The sequence below is a fragment of the Odontesthes bonariensis genome, chromosome 5 (assembly GCF_027942865.1).
Source record: "Odontesthes bonariensis isolate fOdoBon6 chromosome 5, fOdoBon6.hap1, whole genome shotgun sequence".
Taxonomy (NCBI): domain Eukaryota; kingdom Metazoa; phylum Chordata; class Actinopteri; order Atheriniformes; family Atherinopsidae; genus Odontesthes; species Odontesthes bonariensis.
In genome coordinates this window covers 19,662,721-19,681,950 of record NC_134510.1, presented here as the reverse complement: position 1 = coordinate 19,681,950, position 19,230 = coordinate 19,662,721, and the positions used below count along the sequence as shown (strand labels likewise).

The following is a 19,230-nucleotide window of genomic DNA, read 5'->3' as shown; positions in this document are numbered from 1 at the left end:
CCTACTTGTACCTGCTGTGGCAGTCCGAGATTCGTCAGAAACGCACACGCCGTCGTGTCTGGGTCAGTGACATCATCCGGAGGTGCACTCAGCTCGGATAATTTCACCGCCGCCTCCAGGATTTGCGTCTGGATGACGGCCGCTTCCAGCGGTATTTCAGGCTCACCAGGACCCAGTTTGATCGTGGTCTCTCGGCAGGACACCTACAGGCGCTCCATTTCAGCTGCGGAGCGCCTGTAGTTGAGCGCCTGCCGAGAGATCACGGCACCGATCCTCCCGAGCAGGTCATCAAACTGGGTCCTGGTGAGCCTGAAATACCGCTGGAAGCGGCCGTCATCCAGACGCAAATCCTGGAGAAGGCGGTGATGTCACTGACCCAGACACGACTCCATTTCAGCTGCAGAGCGCCTGTCCATCTGTCTCCACGTCACTGTCGTCCAGAATCTCAACGCTGATAGGCTGTCTGACGCGAATATTTCGCCAAAGTTGGATTTTTTTTAACTCGCGCGGCGGCATTCGCCTCATCGCGCCGCCGGCTCGAATCCGCGTCTATTCACGTCTTTGCATTGACTTTGTATGTAATCACGTCGCACGAACGATTCCGGTGTGAACACACCGTTAGTGTGAAAGCAGTTGGATTCGTCAGTCTCTTTTTTTGTTTATTCCTTACAAAATTCTAATTATCTTTCCATAAGCTCATAATGTCTTTTCATCAAGGAAAGATTTTTTTTTGACTGTTGCTTTGTTTTCCGAACCCTTGGGTCAGCTTTGCCTCCTTCTTTGCTTCTCCACACCTGTTCTCAGTAAACTGAATATGCACTTCTGCATTCAGTTGGTCGTCGGCAAGGGCGTCAGTTTGGTTTTAGAAGTGGTGGGGACAAAAAACGTAATGCATTCTATGCCCCCCACGGACCACCCACCATCCAGCACATTAAAAAGTAACGCATTCTAGATGATTCCAGCGTCATGTTTAATAAGCGGCCCTTTTTTTGATGAACGCATACAGAGTTTATAAAATATATCCTTTAATTTCATGTTTCCATATCATTATGATATGATTCGAAAGTATGTATTTATTCATGAATTAATTACTGTTAATTAATTACGCTACTGTACTGTTTGTAAGAAAGGGGAAAAGTGCAACTGCAACTGCAGTTGTTAGTCCGGACAGACTATCAAAACAAACACAGACTTCGGCCAACGGGCCCTATAACTAAGCAGAAACCTGTAGTCTGTGGGGCTCCTCATTCCTCCTCATCGAGCCTCTCACTACCACCTTTCCATCAACTACATTTGACACTGAGCATATACAGAATGTTATTTTCAGGAGTTGCTAAAAAAAAACAAGCAAATAACTAGCTTAACGTTTCCTTGGCTAACCTAATACTAAAATGCTAACTCTGCACACGGAGACTTCATAGCCACCATGGCAAATTATATTCATAATATTATAGTCTACACATGACAAATATTTAACACACATTTCACACACAGACAATATTTCAGATGATTTCTATGGATCGTATATGGTTTGCTTATCATTACAAAACATGAATGTGGAAGGCTATTGAGTAGCCTACTGATAAAAATAAAACGTTAGACAATTTACCTTGATAACTGTGTATATACTCCTCCACAAATAACTTGTACCCTTTCCTCAGCCTGGACTGTGGTGTTGGTGAGTGTGACTCCACGATCCTGTGTATATCCTCTAAAGTTATCCTTGGAAGAACCACCAGCGAAGTTGCGAAGAAACGCTGCATTTTTGTTTGTGTAGAAGTAGCTCTAAATGAGTTTCGCCGGGAAAGCGGTTTACCCGGGGTCCGTTTCACAAAGCAGGTTCCACCAACTCTGAGTCTATTCCTGATCTCTGAGTTGCTCTACTCTGAGATAGAAAATTCTGAGTTTTCGGTTCCAGAAACGCTGATTTGAGTGAGTTTAATCAACTCTGAGTAGGACCTTGAGTTTAGCGTGTGCGCCACAACTTTAAAAAGCCAGCATCAATGGAGCCCCGATTCGACGAGTCACCATGGCAACGGGGAAGAGGAGGGGCTACGTTTTTCACCAACCTCGAATTGGAAATCTTAATGCGCTCATACGGCGAGTTTCAATACGTTTTTAGAAATAAGTGCAGTGGCTGAGGGAATCCCCGGAGGGAATCCACCCCCAAGACACGAGTGTCTTTATAAAATATAATAGGCCTATATAATTTTTTTTAAGCCTATTCATAAAAATATTTATTTGTATTTTATGTCTTTTTTTTCTTTTGTCCCAACAAAATTCCGATGGTGCCGCTCAAAAAGATAATTGTCTGGAAATGCAAAAATCTATGCGCGGTCTGATAACCATCTCCTGAGGAATATTTATTTCTCTGCGCAGTAATGCTGCACCTTCATCCACGGGATCGTTGTCAAAAGGACATGTTGGTGGAAACAGTCGCCTCCTGCTGTGCCTAATGGACTTATAGAAGCAGAAGAACTCGCTCTGCTGACTGAATGAATGAGGAAATCAAATGGCTGAAAGAGGGCGGAGACAGAAGCCCCTTTCACACTGCGACCCGCTATCTTAGCGGGTCCAAATTGCACCTTCGACCCGCGTCGAGCAATGTGAACGCTTGGCGTGTCAGGGTGACCCGTGTCGCCTGAAGCCGAGTTCAGGGGGCGTTGCCTAGTGGCAGAGCGTCACACGCAACACATAAAATGCTGGGCGTGTACAATGACGTAGGCACAAGCCATGCGCCGGAGGTAGGGTGAAATACACCTGTCTGCATCAAATTTTTCAAACAAACGATGGCGGGACACCTTGAGAACTCATTTTTGCAATGCAGTTCATGGAGATGTTACTTTACGGTGCGTCTTGCTGCGTGGGAAACCGCGCTCTCCCATCTTTCTCGCCAGCCCTTCCAGCAGAGGTCCATCTTTCACCGTCCCCGAAATGTGGCGGAAAATAACGTCCTCTGCTCGGGGGCTGAGGAGCTCGCGGACCTCCTTGTCTCACCAGTTGGCCATATTAAAAAATGTCTCCAACTTGATGTAGGCTAAAACAGAGTAAAACTTGTCCTCACCTGTCGCTGTTGTTCTGAATCAGCTGTCCATTCTGTCTTTTAAACTCCTCACGTCACGCCCACGTCCGACCCGCGTCGATTGTGTTCACATCAAACTCGGCTCGGCAAAAAGACTAGGGTCCGACGCGGGTCGAAAGGCGAGTCGAGTTGACGCGGCAGCCCGGGTCGGCAGTGTGAACACAACAGCGGACACGCTAAATTCGCGAATTAAACGCGGGTTATTCGGCAGTGTGAAAGGGGCTAGAGAGAAACTCAAGGTTTATTGAGTAAAAGTTTCTCTCATTTCAGGGTTAATCAACTCAGAGTTTTCACTAAACCTGCTTCGTGAAACGGACCTCTGGTGTGACGTCATTGGAATGCACCGACTCCGCTGTCATTTTACAACTTCATGTTTCTACAGTGGCTCACAGTCGGCAAATCAAACGACTAAATACCAAATTGGGGTTTTCACATGTTCGTGCGCGCCTATCGCATGATTTAGACTCGACGATTTCGGTTGAGAATGTGGGGATTTTTTTTTCGGTCGCATCAGAGCACATTTTTAAAAGTCGTGGGGACAAAATTCAAATCATAAATAGTGGGGGGGACATGTCCCCACCGTCCCCCCCGTAATCGACGCCTATGGTCGTCGGGCACTTTCCAGTTCTCTTGTTCTGCAAAATGGACCGCAGTGTATTCAGCCATGTTGAATATGATTAAAATCCTAAGTGAGTTAGAAAAATGAAAAAAAAAGAGGCTAAGTTCAAAGACATTTGTGAAATGAAGAGTGGTTCATCATATTACTAGAAGCTGAAATTTAAGATTACCAATCAGTCTTTGCTCCTTGCTGAAATGTCAAAGAGGAAAAGTAGAGCTGCTAAAGAGTTCAGAATTTTGTCATAGTTCATGTATTCATCATCAATTTAAGAGGTTAATAAAACAATAACGCTAAAAAAAAAAAGCCTCATCTTAAATTATATTCCCAACACAAGGAACAAATATTTGGAATATGTCTTATGTGCACTGTTGAATCAATAGCAGCTTCAGCATACTTCCTGGTTTTCTTTGCTCTCTTGCCAGATCATTTTTTAAAAAATGCTCTTAGTAACCGTGTCTCGAGATTACTTGCCACTTATAGTGTTCCTTGTTTTGGATTCTTCTTTGTCTATTTTTTTTTTTTAGTTTTGCACTGTGCTGGTCCCTTCCACATTTTTGGCCAGCAAGCATAGTTACTGGTGGCTTCACTGTGGCTGTCTCTTTAAATATTAACCACATTTTCAGCTCAGTTTGTTAGAGCACTAAGTTAGCACACTTACACATGAGCAGGTAATGTGGAAAATAAAAAGACTGCAGTGATTCAAAGTGGAAGTTTCTGCTACAACTTACAGAAAACTGCTTATACTGTATAAAAGCATTGTGTTCATCACCTTACAGCAGGCAAGAGAGATGGATCTCATTATTATTCATTCTGTTGTCTCGTTCATCGAGAATATATCATTCTGAAATGATATATTCTGAAATATGGCAAAGGGGACTGAGATGGCAGTTTGCCCACTGAATAGTATAATTTCTCTGATGCCAATACCATTTTGAGGTATATGTTAAAAACCAAGTCTATCTGCTTGTCTTACTAGGAATTTGTGTCCAATTATTTTTCAAAATAAATGAACTTATGTTGGTGCTGAAGTGCTCCTCTAAAAGCAGGTTTAGCATGGAATCTGTCTGAATAAGAGAATGAAGGAAAGACTGTCAGCGGAGACTGGCTTCTTCTACCCATCTATCTGTATGCCTGTCACTGCCCTCGATGTTAATTCCAGACGCTGAAACACAATCGCAGAGTCGGGGGAAATAAAACTTAACTAGAGAGGGATTGAAATGACAGTGCACTCTGTCTGATCCCTGGTTAAATAGAGGTCCGGTATAAATCAAGGCCAACTGGGAGGAACTACTGTTAATGGGAACACAGAGAGACAAGGAGGAGGAGGGTAGAAAGGTTTTCTAAAAAAGATGGGTGTTAACATCTTTTATGCAACCCTGTATTTATTTCTTCACGCATTAACAAGTTTGAGTATGTGTAAGTTTCTAAGAGCAATAGGTCTCAAATCAACCTGCTTTACTTAAGGTAATCTTCTCTCTTAATGGATAACATTTAAAGGATAAGACCGGTTTTTTGACATTGGGCCCTTGATTTCACATTATAACATGATGTTCTACTCACCCCTGCTTGTTGTTGGTCATTTGGAGCTGTTCCGAAGATATTCGCGAGGCGTCTGGCTGCTCTCTTGAGATATTCGGCCATGAAACGGTTTCCTATGGGCAAGTTTATACAGGCACAAACTATGCTGTTTATAATTTATTAATTACTCTACACTAGCACTGATAACGTGGAGGTGCGTCGCTTACTTAAAAAAATCCGGGTTACTAATTTTGAATTTTAGCCGAATGAATAAATAGGCAGCAGGTCTGTGGGCTGTCTGTGGTAGTAGCACGACGATGACGTCAGTAACACCCACTTTACGACAAAAATTCAAAATTACAGTAACCCGGATTTTTTTAAGTAAGCGACGCACCTCCACGTTATCAGTGCTAACACCTAGCCAACTATAGGTTTTTACAACTATGTGCATTACTGGTGTGCTGATAGATTGTTACAACTTTTCTCAATGACAACTGATTCTTACAATTCCTAGCTGTTCAGTCTCTGTTTCTGCTCTGTTAGACGTTGCAGTCAACAGTGGCTTCCACTGTTGCATTCACATTTTTACTACCCAGGATTGCACTCCCACACAAGTTAATTCAATTGTCTGGGGGCCACACACTCTTTCCCACAGCTCTGCAGACTGCTCTGTAGGCTGTGAGTTGTAAGATTACTGTCAAGTTATTCTCCTAATTACGTGTTTGCATGCCCGTTTTGCTTGGTGTATGTCCAATTGTGTGCTTGCTAGTTCAATCAGCACATTATCTACTCGTGCTTCCATGCAAATAAAGTTCAGATGTAGTTCATCAATTTGTTGATTATAAATTTTCTTGCAAAAGTACTCAACTTAGTTATTTTAAATCTTTTTTTTAAAAAGATATTTAATTTTAATTTCACTTCAGCAATTTGGACTGTTTTGTGAAGATGTGTTATGTGAAATTCTGAAACATGCTCTTAAATTGCAGTCTGTAATGCTACAAAAACTGTGATAGAAATATTTCTACCTTTTTACAACTGAAAAACAACTGCATTTTTGAATTTGTAAAAGCCATTGAAAATAATTTAAATGAACATTGATTGTGTCTATAGGCAGATTTTGGTGTCTAGTTTTATTGTACATTTTAAAACATCTGCACAGTCTTTGAACATAGAAACTTACGTCATGTCATGTAAGTAGAAGGTTTTCAGCAACTTTCAAACATAAATATGATTTGTTCACTTTACATGGCACATGCCATTATAACATGACAGGCAAGTGAAGCTAAACCCACAATGGCTTGCTTTTATTACTTGAAAAGTGGTTTTAGCTCCTAGAGCTGGCAGAGCTTGAACACATTTGCAAGCAGAGAGGAGAAAACAAGCCAGTGTTTAACACAGAAATGGTTTCGTGTTACATTTGGAAAAAGTCATTGTACCAGGAAACTTTAAAACGGCTGTTATGTTGTCTTGGTGCTATTTTCAATTAAATATAGGATTTGGATGAATGTCAAATCATTACATTTTCTTTCTATTCACATTGTAGCCTACAGTAAAATTCAATTTTTATTTTTTTTTTTGCAAAATCAGTTGTACCAGTAATATTTCAGAAAAACACCCAGAAACAGTCTTTGTCATTTTTTTGTACCATCATTTGACTTTTTTCACACAAATCCCCACTGTTCTCCCAAAGCTGCACTTTCCTCCCTATTTTGCTGTCCATCACACACGTTGGCTGTTGGTTAAAGACGTAGAATAGTGGCGGAGAAGAAGAGACGTAGCGAGCTTAAAAGAAGTGGTGGGACCTTTGACCAATCTGCTGTTGTCAGGCTACCCTTCACTGACATTCAGTGACGTTCACACAACCTTTCAATAGGCTGTGGGTTTAACCACAAGTTAACAAACAAACTACTTCTCAAAATCAAGAAAATACAATTACACAGTATAAACCAGCTGTCGCTTCTCTTTTGATCGCTTTCGTTCTTTCTTATGTTGGGTTTAGAAGCTTTAGTGGATTAGTGAGATATTGTTTCTCTAAGTATCTGTTTATCAGAACACAATACCACAAATACTAGCTTGAACAGTGATAAATCGGCAACCAACGTTTAGTTAGTATCAAGTATTTCAAAGTCTTCTAAGAGAATTAAAAAAAAATATATATATATTTTTTTTTTATTGTTGCTCAAACTAAGGTGGAATTATGGTGTGAGAGACACAAAATTGACTCGATTATACATTCAGGATAGAAACTCTTTGCTGATTTAAAAAAATGAAAATATATTGATTTAAGCAGTAAAATGTGTTGGGATTACTTTATATTTATTAGATGATTTGTTGTGTGTTGACCTATTTTCAGATATTTTGATATTGAGCCAAAATTCTCTTTCTCAAAGTGTAAGATAATGGATGGGAGCAAATGGCTTTCTTCAACATACTGGGCCGTTCAAGATGTCATCAGGAATAATGTGAAGAACAGGGACAACCTTGATTAAGGGTTCAGATGTAAAACACTGGCATTATGCTGAGATGACATTTTCACCACTGTGCAAACAAAGTTGGGAATGTTCAGTCGGCTATAATTAGCCATAATTACTGACTATCTAATCCTTTATTTACCACCTGGTTTGTCAGTCATGAAGGCTTTTCAAATTTAATAATACCCTACTATCTTTCTTAACCATAAAGTACCCTTGTCTCTCTATTTAGCCAAAGCATCAACCGTTGCGATAGTTACTTGTGTCTGTTACCGTGTGCCAAAGAATACTCAATCTGTGTCTTTGTGCATGTGTGTTTAATTGCTTTCATTGAAGTCTTTTGTTAGTTATTGTCTGTTCTATATAATCTTTGATATTAAAGTTTCCTTGAAGACCATTTTTGTTAGTTTTTTGTAAGCAGGAATTCACAACATAGAATCATCTTTATGCTTCGAGACCTCATAGCATTTTTGGCTAAACATAGTAAAATGTGAGGATATCTATTCATAACCTTCTTGGCTTTCTCAAAACATTGAATGAAAGTACCTCATTCATTCTGATGCCTGTTATGCATTAGCAAACCAAGAGTTTCAGCAGCTACAGTCGCCCTTGTTTATTTTGCTGCCTCTTCTTTGTCTGCTGCCTGTAGCAGATGGATGGTTCAGAAAGTCAGACGCATACAGACAGCAGACAGACGGCTCTGTCTGTAAGACCGTCTCGTGAAACAGACCCCGTTGGACAGCGGGTCTTTTATTAGTTTAGCAATTATGATCTTCTGAAAGTGTTAACCTAAAGTACAGAAATGGCACAGTTGGTAGGGTAAATGTGACATTCAGTTGTCCAAAGCAAGTTGTACTGTATACATGATATATTGTCTGTTTTCAATAATGAAATCCTTTGAGAGTTTAGATTTAGATGTTGACTAGAATATTTTCTTGGAGAAGAATAAGAAATGTAACTTTTCACACTCCTGTTTGAATGTTGACATTTAAAGACGATGATAATTGGGATGATTTGGCTTGCCCCTCTATAGTATCACCACTTTAATGTGGTGGAGGGTTGTGAGTATCCTAATGAGCCTGGGAGCTGTAGTGTCAGGGGGCGTTAGCTTCTTCTCTCGATGGAGAGGCACCAGTTAAAAATGGTTACCTCGCCCGGAAAAGGGAGAGCGGGGCTAGGATTTGGGGGATAGACTCGTCTCGACTTGACTCGTCCAAGTTACTAGGCTATTTAAAAAGCTTACTGGCAGTAAAGTGTTGGTGATGGATATTTTGTATGCTTAGTGCCAACTGGATTGTACTTTGAATCATCACTCTACTCTGTAATCTATGTCTTTATCGTTTAAACATATTCTTCTGATCAAAAATGTTGAATAATGGCTCACATTTCCTACAGTCAGCATTCTCTCTTATGGCCTGTCTTCATCAAGACACAAATCTCCGACCTTATCAGCATGTTCTGCAATGTTCTCCATTACACTTTTAGACAGGAATATGATCTATGGTCCAACTTTAAGTGGATATAATAATTTTCAGGATATCGCTTTAGGCAGGGTGACAAGACAAGCAATTATGGGATTATGATAAATGAACTAATGAAAGGATGTGTGTTTATGTGCGTGTGTGAGTGTATATGTATCGCTCATGTTGTAGGGAAATAAGTCAGAAAGTCAAGTTGATGAAAATCTTTAATTTTTTGGTGGAGAAGAGGTCGGGGTATGAATCACTGAAGCAGAAATTAAATTAGAAATGAAAATATATCACAAATGATGTCCTCTGAAGAAACAATACACAGCTGTGTGTGTTGAACTATTTCCACGACATCGTATAATTTATTTTCACTGTTGCATCCATTTGGGATGCTTCAGTTGAGGATTTCCCCTGCGAAACTGCCATTCAAGTTAAAAGTGAATCAGTTTCCAGGTGGAATTTGAAGCAACAATAATGGAAAAAAAACCCAGGAGTTTTAAGGGGGATCTCAGCATGCCTTTCTTATATCAAACAGTGTTCATGTTTTTAAAGCAAGTTGGAACACAAACCTACTCTCTATGTAGATATGTTATCAGAAATTGAAAACTGAAAAAAGCAGCAGTCCAGCTGTTTTAGTTGTTGACTATAGAGTTTAGTGTTTAGCGCGAGGAGATGCATGATGTGTTCGCACTCAAGATATTATCTAGTTCAGACTAAAAGTAAGTGTGTTTGCATTTTTAAGTTGTTTTTTTTTTCTTTTTAGAGTTTTTTTAGTCTAGTCTAAACCACTTTAGAACTTTGACAGAATAAGCCACATTCAACCAAATGTCCCACAGTGCTTTTCCTCCATCACAAACACTCCCACAACAATGTTCGCATTGCTTGGCGTCTTGTCGTGTCTGGTCCAAGAACACTCTCATGTGGTCCAGGTAAGCCAGCAGTTGAACCAACAACCTCCTGATTGGCGGACGAGTGCTCTTCCTCCTGAGCTGTAGCCCCCACCTTTTTTGTGCTTTCTTTTGTACTTTTCATGTTTGATTCAATAAAGAAAATCTGAAACTTGCCAAGTTGCAGTGTGCCATCTGAGAAACCTGCACATCCAAAGGGAAAGATCGCTCTGTCTATTTGTGCTTGTGCTTGTTCTGGTTGTGGTCTGTTTGAATTTATGTCAGTCTGTCCTCTCAACTGTGTTTCTTTTAGTAGATCAGTTTGTGTGCCGCAATGAGGCCATTGCAGATATTGTAATCCTGGTGGATGGCTCCTGGAGTGTTGGTCGGGTCAACTTCAGGCTGGTCCGTATGTTTTTGGAAAACCTGGTGAATGCTTTTGATGTTGGCATCAATATGACAAGGATAGGTGAGTCCCAGCTATCTTCCCTCTTGAATAGATTGGTACACCATGGGATCAATAGTATAAACTGATGTTACCCTGTACAGATATTTTTGCTTGGATCTGTCCAGAAATGGTGTCACTCATTTTATAAATCAGTTTGATAATGTAATGGAACCAGTTAACAAGTTATGCATGTGTAAATATCTGTTTTGCAGGTCTGGCACAGTACAGCGGTGATCCCAGGATTGAGTGGCATCTAAATACTTTTTCCACTAAAGATGCAGTCCTTGATGCAGTCAAGAACCTGCCGTACAAAGGCGGAAACACTCTCACAGGTATTGCACATAAATTATATTATAGTAATATTGTTCTTATATGTATGTTTTTTTTTTTTGCTTTTCTGAAGTGGACCCTGGTTTCATTTGGTAAGAATTTGGGGAAGGATAAAAATAGTCCTCATATTCGTCTTTGTCTTCTTAGGCTACTTTTTTGTATGGAATCTATTTTTAATTTATGCTTTTCTTTCATACATGATGTCCTCTCTTCCTGAATCTTCCTTTTTAATCCCTCCTCTTCTCCTTCTTCTATGTTGTTCTCTCTATTGCTCTCCACAGGTCTTGCATTGACTTTTATCTTGGAGAACTGCTTCAAGCCTGAATCTGGTTCACGGGTTGGTGTACCAAAGATTGGCATTCTCATCACAGATGGGAGATCCCAGGATGATGTTATACCACCAGCAGAGAGCCTGCGGAAGGCTGGTGTTGAGCTGTTTGCTATTGGTAAGGGCAGACCCACCTGTACTGCAGTTACTTAAAAAAACAAAACACCTTGTATAATGTTGTTTCTAAATAGTTGTCAGCTTCCTCCTTACGTTACTGAGCTGCTCTGCTTGATGAATTCATTTTTTGTCTGGTTGGGATGTTGGTCAGATTTCTTATGCAGATGTTTTTGCTGTTGATGTGATGCTAACATTCATGTGCCCTCATCTTTCCAGGTGTTAAGAATGCTGATGAGAATGAATTGCGCTCCATCGCCTCAGAGCCGGACGACACTCATGTCTACAATGTGGCTGACTTCAGCATTATGAGCTCTATAGTAGAAGGACTGACAAGAATAGTGTGTGATCAAGTGGAGCAGCAAGACAAAGACATCAAGCAGAGTAAGATAACATGACAAAGTCAGTCTGCAAGCAATACAGAAAATACCCTTTTCGTTTGCTGACATACAAAACAGAAAAGTTACAACACTGCAAAATTAGTTAAAGGCAAAATCAAATTAAATAAGTGTTTGGTTTATCAATGTACATTGTGATCACTTTGGCTCTTTCAAGTGTTTCTGACTCTGGAACAATGTCCAATGTTGGACCTGATTTACTCAAAGTAGGTTTTGTTTGTTTTAAATCAAACTATGTATATTTAGATAAAACTTGCATTTCCTGATATGCATTTAGCTCATGTTAAATTAAATATTTGTGTGAAAAAGGTGTCATATCAAATAACACCACTCCCATGAAGATTTTCAACATTTTCTATTTGGCAAATGTTTATCCTGCACCCTTTTCTTTCTTTATCCTTAAACATGTTTCCATCTCTGTTCACATTAAGTCACCAGATGGAAAACTAAGATGTGAATCGGCATCAGAAGATGCCATAAATCCAGTTTAATGTCTTTTGATTATATTTCAATTCCATCTTCTTAACCTGATCCTTAGTGCATGTGAGATTTCCTCCTAAAAGCTCCTCTCTAGGAGTAATTGTGTAAAAGTTTTTGGCAGTCTGCTTACATAACTCTCCCTTCTCCTTTCCTTGTCGTCTTTCAGAATTTACGCCAGAAAAAACGGGAATGCCTCTAGATCTGATGACATCAGAGGTCACAGCCCAGAGTTTTCGGGTCTCATGGAGTCACGCACCCGGAAATGTAGAGAAATATAGAGTGGTTTATTACCCAGTTCAGGGAGGTGAACCACAGGAGGTAAATACTGTGTTCCTCTTTGAGACCTACTCTGCAGTTATTGAACTTGCTTGTTCAAATGAAAATTATAACCACCTTGAATTAAGGAATATCTATCGGTGCAACACAATGCTTAAAAAAAATCAGTTGTTTAATGTTTCTTAGCAATGTTGGCATGTATGTATAGAAGCACAAGCAAAACCTGAAAAATACTGTAGTTAGTGGGAGCAGAAAGAGGTGGGAACATTTTTATGATTTTGGTGAGTTACCTGGTATGGGGCAGATTTATAGCCTTAAATCATTTTTCTTTGAGATGAAGGTTGTATCACTCATCGATACTCCTTGCTCTCATTTCTCCATTCACAACTCCCCAGATAATCAGTGCAGGTTAGGAGCGTACACTAAAAATTATACTCTGGCTGATTCAGGCACCTGCTTGATTTTTCCAGAACATGTGATGACAGATACCATTAAATCTTTTGTATAGTGGAGTTTTTTTTAACCCAGGGACCAAATGTTCAGAATGTGCACGTGAGGAGGCTTTTCCAGCTGACTCAGCCCGGACTTAATCTTTATCACAACTCTTCAGCTTTGGATGTTTGTGCTTGGTGATGTTCAATAAAAAAAGTTGTTTTCTTTCTCCTCTCCCATTTTCTTTCCATCACTCCTTCCTTCTCTCCTCTTTCCTCTGTCATTTTTTTTTTAAATATTCATCCATTTATTGCCCCAATTTCCATTTTCCCCATCATACTTGATCCCCTTACTACTGTGCTGCATTTTTATCCCCATTAATTTCTGCACTTTTATCCTTTCCATCCATCTTTTCTTCTCCGACTCACCATCCTGCACCTCAGGCTGTAGTGAATGGCACTGAGACTTCAGTGGTGTTGCTGCATCTTAGCTCTCTCACAGAGTACCAGCTCGCTGTGTTTGCTGTGTATGCAAACGAAGCAAGTGAAGCTCTGAGAGGATCAGAAACAACCTGTAAGTTTACTCTTACGCATGTGCAGAAACATTTATACAAAATCCCACACAAAGGCCAAAGTAAACATCTGAGGGCACACATGATTAACAATGGCTGTATATTTTGAGGACTCGGAATGCCACACATTGTAAAATTAAGCACCCATAAGACACCGATTTGCTTTGTTTTATGCTGTGACAAATCACTGTGCAAACAAAGTTGGGAAAGGTCTATCTGTCTCTGACTATATCTCTAATAACCATAAAGTACCCTTGTCTCCCTATTTAGCCAAGGCGACAACTGTTGCCATAGATACTTGTGTCTTTCACTGTGTGACAAAGAATACTCAATCTGTGGTTCTGTAATTACTTTTATGGAAGTTTTTTGTTAGTTATGGTCCTTTCTGTATGTTCTTTAATCCTAAAGTTTCCTTGAAGACCATTTATATTTGATTTTTGTACGCGGGAAACCACAGCAAAAAGAAATCACCATTTGGCTTCTCCACCTCATAGCATTTTTGGCTAAACATAGTAAAATCACAACCATTATTATATTATTTTGTCATAACCTTTTTGGCTTTTTCAAAAACATTTTTGTTATTGTATTTCTTGAAAGTTCCTCATTCATTCATGTGATGCATCAGCAGGCCAAGAGTGTCAGCAGCTACAGTCGCCCTTGTTGTTTTGCCGCCTCTCCTTCATCTGCTGCCTGTAGCAGATGGATGGTTAAAAAAGTCAGACATATACAGACAGCAGACAGACGGCTCTGTCTTGAAAACCATCTCATGAAACAGATAATTGTGCAGTTTACGAGAATATTTTCTTAAAAAAGAATAAAAAATGTAACATTTCACACTCCTGTTTAAATACTGATGTTTAAAGACAAACACATGGTTCCTTTTTTTTCAGTCTGGGATGATTTGGTGTGCTTAGTGCCACCTCAATTATACAGTGAATCATCACTCTCCTCTGTAATCTGTATCTTTATCATTTAAACATACTCTTCTGATCAAAAAATGTTGATTACTGGTTCACATATCCTACAGTCGGCATTCTCTCTTATGGCCCGTCTTCATCAAGACACAAATCTCCGACCTCATCAGCATGTTCTACATTGTTCTACATTGTTCTCCATTACACTTTTAGACAGGAATATGGTCTATGGTAATATCGCTTTAGGCAGGGTGACAAGATAAGCAGTTATGGGATTGTGATGAATGAACTAATGAAAGTGTGTTTATGTATGTGTCCATATGTGTGAGTGTCTCTTTGTATCACTAATGCTGAAGGAACACAAAAAGTTGTTGATACACAACTTCCAATTTTTGGCCAAGAAGAGGTTTGCGTATGAGTTAAGTTTAAGCAAGTAGTGACAGTAAACTATATGCTACTTCTCTGAAATATATATATATATATATATATATATCACAAATATAGCCTTTAACCCACACAGTTGTCACCTTTTCCTTTGAAGTATTTCCACAAAATGTCAAATTTCTTTACACTGTTGTATTCATGTGGGATGCACACTCATTCAGGTTAAAAGAGAATCACTTTCCAGATCAAATTTGAAGAAATTCAACAATAATGAAAAAAACCTCAGGACTTTACAAGAGGATCTCAGCATCTATCCATTGTCTTCAGAATACCTGAGGTCTGGTCATGGGGGCAACAGACCCATGAGGGAAACCCAGGCGGCCCTCTCCCCAGCGACACTCTCAAACTCCTCCTGGAGGATCCCAGGGATATCTAATCCTTTCAGCGAGTTGTGGGTCTGCCCTAAAATCTCCTCCCACCTGAATGTGCGTGAAAGCTTGCCTTTCAACTCCGCACCTTTTGTAACACACTGGACCCGAGCAGTGCCCTCATTACTGCTGATGAAGCATCAATCTGTCTGTCCATCTCTTGCTTCAACCTGCCATTACTCATAAACAAGATCCTGAGATTCTTAAACCCCTCCACTTGAGGCAAGGAGCTATATTGAACTGAGGGAGCACCCCATCCTATTTCAGTTGTGAACCATGATCTCAGACTTCTGCAGACTCTCATCCCGGCCACTCCACACTCATGAAGGTCATAGCTTGAAGAGGCTAACAGAACCAAACCATCCGTATGTTTTTGGAAAACCTGGTGAATGCTTTTGATGTTGGCATCAATATGACAAGGATAGGTGAGTCCCAGCTATTTTCCCTCTTGAATAGATTGGTACACCATGGGATCAATAGTAAAAACTGATGTTACCCTGTACAGATATTTTTGCTTGGATCTGTCCAAAGAGCAGAGATGCAACCCTTTGGTGTCCAAACCACACATCCTACTCTCCCCGACTATACCTTTAGATCCTGCCCATGAAAATCCCAAACAGCATGGGTGACAAGGGACAGCCTTGGTTGAGTCCAACATGCACTGTAAACAAGCTTATCTTTGCGCCAAGAATGAGGACACAGCTCCTGCTTTGATTGTACAGGGACCGAATAGCCCAGAGAAGTAACTCTGGCAACCTGTACTTCTGCAACACTCCCCACAGAATAGCCTTCTACAAGATAACAAAACATCTTTGGATTGGATGGTCAAACTCCCATGATCCTCTTAGTAACTCAGCGAAGGTGAAGATCTGGTTCACTGTTCCATGACCTGAGAGAAAACTACACTGCTCCTCTTGGATCAGAGGTTCGGCAGTTGGTTAGAGCCTTCTTTCCAACAGCCTGGAGTAAATTTCATTTGAAGGCTGAGTAGCAAAACCCCCTTATAGTTGGAACACACTGTCTGATCCCCTTTCTTAAAAATGGTGACTACCATCCTAGTCTGCCACTTCACAGGTGTTGCCTCAGACCTCCATGCGACATTGAAGATGCATGCCAGCATAGACGCCCCCACCATGTCCAGAGCCTTGAGCATCTCCAGGCGAATCTTGTCCACCCCCAGCACCCTTTCCTCCAGGAAGCTTTTTAACTACCTCTGCAACCTCTGCCAAGATGATGGAAGAGCCTTCTCCCATGTCCTTGGACTCTGCCTCCTCATTGGAGAACATAGTGGCTGGATTGAGGAGATCCTCAAAGTGTTCTTTCTACGACTCAATGTTGTCCTCAGTTCTGGTCGGCAGCTCTCCACCAAAACCAAACACATCCTGAGGTGGGCTCTGATGGCCACAGGTCTGATAAGATGACTAGGAAATTGATCACCAACCATTGACCTATAGTGGCTGTTAGGAGGATTGCTCTGGGCAGATATTCTGATGTTTTCAGTGCCAAGAGGTAAAGTAACACTGAAAGCACGAGGCAATCATCTTTAGTGGAGAGTTTTCTTTAATACCGTGTACACAGGGTCATACAGTTTGCATGCCATAGACATGTATGACAAAGGGCAAAGAAGCCAGGTCTTTTTTGTAACCAGATGTACATGGAGAACAACATGTTTATCTTCAGGTTCTATGTCCAACATTTTTTTTTTTTTTTTTTTTCTTTTAAAAAGAGGACTCCTGGACTTTCTCGAGCAAGCCTTAGATACATCAACACATAGACTTTTAAGGTTTACACCATATATCATATCTTAGCATTTGACCATCTCATGGTGGTACAAGCATAAATCAGGTTTGGCTTCAGTGACCTGGTACCATGTACACTTATGGACCACCTTATGCTTGAACATGGTGTTTGTTATGGCCAATCCATGACCCACACAGAAGTCCAATAACAGATCAAGGAGCCATTCCTCCCAGTAGTGCCCCTCTAGATCACTCTGTCATTGCCCATATGGGGATAGACAGCCCCCATGAGAACAATCAAATCCTTTTTAGCATCCTCTCCAGGGCAGGTGCTCTTAACTCTTTCGGTGCCATTGACGTCTATAGACGTCAATTTAAAAAAAACGCTGACTGCCAAAGACGTCTATAGACGTCAATTGCGTTTTTTAACGGAGCGGGCTGGGGGACAATCTAGCGGAGTTTGTCACTAAATCTTAGGCTTGTAAACACTAAACAGAGAATATACTGGCAAAATTACCCGCAAGGTGGCAGCAGTGCCACTTTGCACAAAAAAAGAAGAAGCGTGTTTTCTCCGTTTTTTTGGGTCAAACAGCTGTTTTTGGTGAAACCAACCTATGTTCTACTGTCTATTACTAAAGGACTGAAAATGGTAGAAACAAACTTTTTTTTCCTGATGAAAGAAGAGAGTCTACTCTTTCGTTCGGTAATTTCGGTGTGTACATAGTCATAAGACACACTTTTCTGTGGGTCTTGGAAAATCAGTCAAAATACTGTAAAACACTTGGCAGTATGGGTCTCTCTGAACTGAAAATGGCTGGCAGCCAATGAGTTAACTGTTTTTCTGTGCATAAGCACAAACGGTAGTCAGAGCCTTCCCTCCTGCAACTTGCCGCCGCAGGATGTCAACCTTCTGGCTGACTAGGAAGAACTCCAACACCAAGGTGCTCAGCTGGGGCCTTGCAGTAATCTCAACACCATCCTGATGCCGCTCCTCCTTGGCAACTCTGGAATATGAGAGAGTCCAGCCTCTTTCCAAGAGTTTGACTCCATAGCCCACACTGTGGAGGTGAGCCCAGCTTTCCATAGTTGGTACTGCTCTACAGTTTGTGACACCAGGGATCGGCACAGCCAGGCCCCCGATCTTTACTTGCTAACCAACTCACAATGCACCCAACCTTGATGTTTCTCCCTCCATGTGGTCCAAAGGGAGGTGGCATCCTATAGCTTTTTCAGGATGGGCCTGGCCATGTCACAGGAGCTGAGACTCCCCATATGGCCTGGCTCCAGAGGAGTTCCCTAGTTTGCGTGTTCTGGGCAAGGTGTCTTTCCTCAACTGGTGCTGCTTCATTGAGGTCTTTAAGTCTCAGGAGAATCCCAGCATGCCATTCTTATGACAAGCATTGTAAATAACTTCACAGCAAGATAAAAAAAAAGAGGAGGTGCATATGTGTCTGTTCTCGGATGACTGACTACTCTAGACTGCACGTTTTCATTTTTGTAAATTTTCTGAAGAGAGAAATTGTTTTTTGGGGGGGATTTTTTTTTTGTTGTTTTTCCAAGCCTTTTTGTCATTTTCATGCGTTTGATTCAGTAATAAAATTATGGATTTGTTCTGTCTTTTCATGCTGTGCTGGCCTTGGTCAGTTTAATTTATGTCAGTCTGTCCTCTCGACTGTTTCTTTTAGTGTATCAGTTTGTGTGCCACAATGAGGCCATTGCAGATATTGTAATCCTGGTGGATGGCTCCTGGAGTATAGGGCGGATCAACTTCAGGCTGGTCCGTATGTTTTTGGAAAACCTGGTGAATGCTTTTGATGTTGGCATCAGTATGACAAGGATAGGTGAGTCCCAGCTATTTTCCCTCTTGAATAGATTGGTACACCATGGGATCAATAGTATAAACTGATGTTACCCTGTACAGATATTTTTGCTTGGATCTGTCCAGAAATGGTGTCACTCATTTAAATCGGTTTGATAATGTAATGAAAGCAGTTAACAAGTTATGTATGTGTAAATATCCATTTTGCAGGTCTGGCACAGTACAGCGATGATCCCAGGATTGAGTGGCATCTAAATACTTTCTCCACTAAAGATGCAGTCCTTGATGCAGTCAAGAACCTGCCGTACAAAGGCGGATCCACTCTCACAGGTATTGCATATAAATTATATTATTTTAATATTGTTCTTATTTGTATGGTTTTTTTGGGGGGGGGCTTTTCTGGAGTGGACGCTAGTTTCATTTGGTAGGAATTTAGGGGAAGATAAAAACTTCCTCATGTCTGTCTTTGTCTTCTTTGGCTACTGTTTTTTTGTTTAAATATATTCTTAATTTATGCGTTTCT

General features: G+C 40.7%; 1 protein-coding gene across 3 annotated transcripts in view; it reads left to right on the top strand.

Moving 5' to 3' along the window:
* The window catches only part of col14a1a (collagen, type XIV, alpha 1a), a 138,518-nt gene that overhangs the window by 38,188 nt on the left and 81,100 nt on the right, over positions 1 to 19,230 (top strand). For 2 of the 3 annotated variants that reach the window (XM_075465158.1, XM_075465156.1), the window contains exons 6-13: positions 10,360 to 10,515; positions 10,707 to 10,826; positions 11,106 to 11,270; positions 11,486 to 11,650; positions 12,311 to 12,462; positions 13,296 to 13,425; positions 18,574 to 18,729; positions 18,918 to 19,037. In XM_075465158.1, the coding sequence (XP_075321273.1) occupies positions 10,360 to 10,515; positions 10,707 to 10,826; positions 11,106 to 11,270; positions 11,486 to 11,650; positions 12,311 to 12,462; positions 13,296 to 13,425; positions 18,574 to 18,729; positions 18,918 to 19,037 (1,164 nt within the window). The remainder of the gene's footprint in view (positions 1 to 10,359; positions 10,516 to 10,706; positions 10,827 to 11,105; positions 11,271 to 11,485; positions 11,651 to 12,310; positions 12,463 to 13,295; positions 13,426 to 18,573; positions 18,730 to 18,917; positions 19,038 to 19,230) is intronic. The other variant, XM_075465157.1, reaches the window with a different exon arrangement.